We start from the raw sequence: 5,195 nt of genomic DNA on the forward strand, positions 1-5,195 counted from the left end.
AGAAATAGCTTGATTTAACGGTTTTGCTCTTTATATAACTTGACTTCATTCAGCGCGCAATTATTTGAAACAAGTCGTGACAGTTGCAATGGCACGTACCAAGCAGACAGCTAGGAAATCTACTGGAGGCAAAGCTCCTCGAAAGCAGCTTGCCACCAAAGCTGCAAGAAAGAGTGCTCCAGCTACCGGTGGAGTGAAAAAGCCCCATCGTTACAGGCCTGGTACTGTGGCTCTCCGAGAAATTCGTCGTTACCAGAAGAGCACTGAATTGCTCATCCGCAAGCTGCCCTTCCAACGACTCGTCCGAGAAATTGCACAAGATTTCAAGACAGATCTTCGCTTCCAAAGCTCAGCTGTCATGGCTTTACAGGAGGCAAGTGAAGCTTACCTTGTAGGGCTTTTCGAAGACACCAACTTGTGTGCTATTCACGCAAAGAGAGTCACAATCATGCCTAAGGACATTCAGCTTGCTCGCCGCATCCGTGGGGAACGTGCTTAAGTTTGAAGTTCTGGCACTGAGTTCAAAAACGGTCCTTTTTAGGACCAATACACTACTTAGAGATGCTGTTATCCTAACAAGGATCTTGTCCATACTTGTTATCTTTTTTTTTTAAATTCTCACGCCGTATGTTGCATAGTTAATACATCTACCTTCGTTTTCCTGTCGTTTCGTATATCATCCTATCTTTCAAGTATATTCTTTAGTTTTCCCCTATGTTTACCGATTGATTATCTTCGTTTTATGTGGTCAAGGGTTCGATTTTGCCATATGTTGCATAACTTAACTTCGATTCAACCACTGTTTGCCCTTCTCAACGTTATTAATCTGATAGAACTCGCAGGCGAAATATGTACTTCTTCCAAGGTAGCAAAAGTAATATTATTTTGTCAGAGGTCGCTGCTGTTGAATGCAAACGTTAAACTAAACTTTCTTTAAGTGTCTGTTTGTACTTAACATCAGTTCAATTGTACACCTACATTTCTGCTGGTGTTACTATTTTTCTTTATAGCAATATTACGAATTATAAGACGGTATCCGTGGTTATTAGCGTGTTCCCTTTTCCTAACACTTTCTCATTACACCAGTATTTCCATCATTCATTAGGCGTAATCACCCGTCTCCTTTATCATAAAAATCATAATAGTACGACGTTAAATTGAAACATAGTCTACTTCACTTTCACGAGTTGTAATAAGTTCGAACATTTCTTTCACCCCAGCCTTGAAAAGAGTTGATTTTAGTTTAGTGTCCCTTTCAGCAGCAAGGCTGTTTCAAACGTGGACCTACTTATTAACGTGCAATGCGAAACATTTGAGCTCCCACCGAGAATCGAACCCAGTCAGCCTGCAAAAGTTTTTCTAACAAATGCATTAAGTGCGTTTTCTGTACTGTTTCGCTACTTGAAGATAGGAACAAGGAAAAAGTAAGTGATCACAAATTGACATTACGTAATGTGTTCCCCATTTTTTTTCGAGTACACCATTCTTGACACCCGTGAAAGCTTTCTTTCCCCACCCTCAATTCCCCTCTGTTATAAAGCACTTACATCAAGAAGTGCTTCGGTTAAAAAGAAAACTCAAAGTCCCTTGCGTGTATACTATACATTGCTATGAATGAACATGTGATAATGATAGGAAAAGCACAATTTTACTCTTCTCAAAGTATTTGATGGCTCTAAAAAGAGCCGTTTTAAAATGTCAGATGATTTACTGACACATTTACTTCTTCTTTGGTGCAGCCTTCTTAGCACTTTTCGGTTTTGCTGTAGCCTTCTTTGGCTTCGGGGCCTTTGGCTTCTTGGGAGTTTTTGCCTTCTTCACTTTAGATGGTGATTTCTTAGGTTTGGGAGCAGCAGCCTTTTTCTTTTCACCAGTCTTCTTGGGACGTTTAGCTGCTGGCTTTTTCGCAGGCTTCTTCTCCTTTGATGCTGATCGTTTCGCCTTGGTTGAAGATCCACCTTCAGGCTTCTCCTTCAGCGATGAAGCACTAAGCTTAAACGATCCAGATGCACCTTTTCCCTTGGTCTGAACCAAAGACCCAGAAGCAACTGCACTTCTCAAGTATTTCTTGATAAATGGAGCAAGCTTCTCGGCATCCACTTTGTAGTTCTGAGAGATGTATTTCTTAATAGCTTGCAGTGAACTTCCTCCCCTTTCCTTCAAATTCTTGATGGCGTTGTTCACCATTTCTGATGTTCTTGGATGAGAAGGTGTTGTTTTTGGTTTCTTAGGCTTTGCAGACTTCTTAGGAGAAGCCTGTGCCGGGGCTGCAGGTGCTGATGCCGTATCTGCCATTGCTTTCTGCAATAAACTCAACGATACTGAAGAATGAAATTTTCGCTGAGTGTTTTCTTGACCGTTGATTATTTGTAGGAAGTAACGGGCCAAAGCCCTTGTCTTCTTTCTGTGTTGAAACTTGGCGTTGATTTTGAGGTGGTCGTATGTGATTGAAGGAACCGCAACTGTCGCAGGTTCCTTTAGTTGTCCTTCATGTTGTTAAGGCGGTTTTGGCATCTTGTACAGTCGACGGGGTGGGTCTTTGGTTCCGAGGGATGCGATGACTGGATCTGTTGATCTTGAAGCCTTCATCCAGAATTTGGTTGATTGCTGATGACGCAGTTCTTGAAGTAGTGGGATATCGAGGTCCTCATGAATTTGAAGTATTCGGGTGTCCATAGAATGGCCCGTGATGGCCCTGGCGGCTCTGTTTTGTACCACCTGGAGGTGGCGCAGGTGACACTGGTATGTGTGTTCCCATGCTGGATGGGCGTACATTAGGATGGGTAGGATGTACATTCGGTAAACATGTCGTTTTGTTTCTTGGGTGAGTTGAGGGCTCAACAGGATGGGTAGAAGGGATCGGAATCTTTGTGTTGCTTTCTTGGCTGTTGCCTCCAGGTGGGTTCCGAATTTCAAGTGACGGTCCAGCACTACTCCAAGGTATTTCGCCTGTTGTTGGATGGGTATGTTTCTTCCATGCAGGGTGAAGTTGTATTCCCGTGGTGTCCGGTTCCTAGTGAAGTCGACCAGTGCTGTCTTCTCTGTGTTGACTTGAATTTTCCAGTCATTGGTCCACTGTTCCAGCTGTTCGATGTGTCTGCGGAGGTACAGGTGAGCAAATCTGAAGTTATGGTGACTTGCGAAGATGGCAGTATCATCCGCAAAGGTCGCCGTCATGGTTGTTCTGGTGGTGGGAAGATCTGCCGTGTACACATTGTACAGGATCGGGGATAGACAGGATCCTTGTGGCACTCCTGCTCTGATTGTTCTTGGTTCTGTGAGGTTGTTCGCATGGGAGACTCTGAATGTGCGGTTGGTCAGGTAGCTTTTCAGAGTTTTCACTAAGTGTCGTGGTACTCCTACTTGCAGTAGTTTGTGTAGTAGTCCTGCATGCCACACTTTGTCAAACGCTTTGCCTATATCTAGGAAAAGACCGAGAGTGTGGCCTCCTTCGTTGAACTGATAAGTTATTTGTTCAGCTACTCTGACCAGTTGGTGGGTGGTGCTGTGACCAGGCCTGAACCCGAATTGGTGAGGAGGAAGGATGTTGTTTTCCTCGATGTGCTTCATCAGTTTCTGTTGTATCACTCGCTCGACCACTTTGCTTGGATGTGACAGCAGACTGATGGGTCTGTAGCTTTTGGGTTCAGTCCTGGCCGCTCCTGGTTTGAGTATTAAAATTACTCTTGCTTCTTTCCATGCGGCGGGGTAGTATCCTGTTGCTAGAATTGCGTTTGTTAGTCTACATAGTAGAACTATAGCCTTCCTCGGAGCATGTTTGAGTGCCAGTGGTGGAAGCCTGTCTGGTCCCGCTGCTTTGTTTGGATTGATTGTTCGGATGATTTGCTGGATCTTCCGAGGTGTGGTTAGCTCTTGTGCTGGTAGGTGATGCTGTCCAGTTAGTTGCTGCATGCTTTGCTGTGTTGCTTCCAGGATTCCCTCTGGCACTGGAGTGTTGTTCTCCGTGAATGTTTGTTCCAGATGATCTGCGAGAAGGTCAGCTTGCTGTTTCGGTGAATAAATTAGTCCTTGCGGCCCTCGTAGTGGTTGAGTTTTGGGGGGTCCAGGTGTTCTTGACAATGACTTTAGAAGTCTCCAGAAGTCTCTGGATGGCGTTTCAAGCTCCTGAAGTCTGGCGTTCCACTGGTTGAGTCGGAGGCGCTGGAGGCGTTTCTTCACCCTGGTGGTCAGTGAATTCCATAGGGTTTTGAATGCTGGGTGGCGTGTGGCCTGCCATTTCTTCCTGGCCCAGCGCTTTAGGTGGATGAGTGCTGTAGTCCTCAGATCCTCTGGTTTCTGCTCTTCTGGAGGGATGAGTTGGGTAGTTGTTGCCAGTCTATATGCGGTTTGCATTGATGCCGTGAGTGTTGCAAGTGTGGCATCTATCTCGTCCGGTGTGTTGACTGGCAGCCTGGGGTCGATCATTTCTGCAAGATTCCTGGTGTAGTCGTCCCAGTTAGTTTGACGGAGGCGTGGTACTTGATTGGCTGGAACGTGTGTACGCAGCGCTACCGTCATGGTGACTGGGACGTGGTCTGAATGAAGTGCGATAACTGAATTTGGTCCGTCCTTGATTGTAATGTTAGCCGTGAGAGCCATGTCTAACACATCTGGTTCACCTCCATTAGTCGGGAAGTGTGTAGGATCTGGAGGAGCTGTGGCCAGGAAGTCGATGTTTCTCAGTGCTTGGAACAAATCCCGTCCGCCCTGGTTGGATACCCTGGAATTCCAAGCGGGGTGCTTGCAATTCAGGTCCCCGCCTACGAGAACTCGATGTCCTAGTCTTCTTAGCGCTTGCAGGTCCTGGGCTTGGATAGGTGCCAATGGCTTCTTGTACGCCGAGATGAGCTGAAGGGGGCCATCTGGAGAGTGGATGGTTACTGCTGTGGCCTCTATGGTTTGTAACGGTGGCAACTGTAGTGTGTCGTGAGCGATGTGTCTCTTCACCAGAACAGCTGTGCCTCCCTTGCGTCCTTGCCGGTCTGTTCTATACATCACGTAATTGCGAATCTTGAAGGTGTCTGGAGGATGGAGATGAGTTTCACTGAGTAGGGCTATGTCAATCTTTTCTCGAGTGAGAAAATCCGTCAGCTCTAGCCTCTGGTCTCTGACTCCGTTCGCGTTCCAAAACGCGAGTCTCAGGTCTCGGGTTATGGTTGACTTATTCTGTTCCATCATCGAGGATGCTGGCTGCA

General features: G+C 46.1%; 1 protein-coding gene across 1 annotated transcript; it reads right to left on the bottom strand.

Moving 5' to 3' along the window:
* Positions 1 to 1,676: 1,676 nt before the first annotated feature.
* Positions 1,677 to 2,440, bottom strand: LOC145677078 (uncharacterized). Its single transcript, XM_081747756.1, has one exon. It carries the CDS (start codon positions 2,293 to 2,295, stop codon positions 1,720 to 1,722), a length of 576 nt encoding a protein of 191 aa, XP_081603882.1. The 5' UTR covers positions 2,296 to 2,440; the 3' UTR covers positions 1,677 to 1,719.
* Between the last annotated feature and the right edge of the window lie 2,755 nt (positions 2,441 to 5,195).

Source organism: Thermobia domestica, unplaced genomic scaffold, assembly GCF_964235325.1.
Source record: "Thermobia domestica unplaced genomic scaffold, izTheDome1.hap1.1 HAP1_SCAFFOLD_607, whole genome shotgun sequence".
Lineage (NCBI taxonomy): Eukaryota > Metazoa > Arthropoda > Insecta > Zygentoma > Lepismatidae > Thermobia > Thermobia domestica.

Bases quoted from the DNA above. Each gene is read 5' to 3' on its own strand.
- LOC145677078 (XM_081747756.1), bottom strand. From the start codon at position 2,295: ATGGCAGATACGGCATCAGCACCTGCAGCCCCGGCACAGGCTTCTCCT.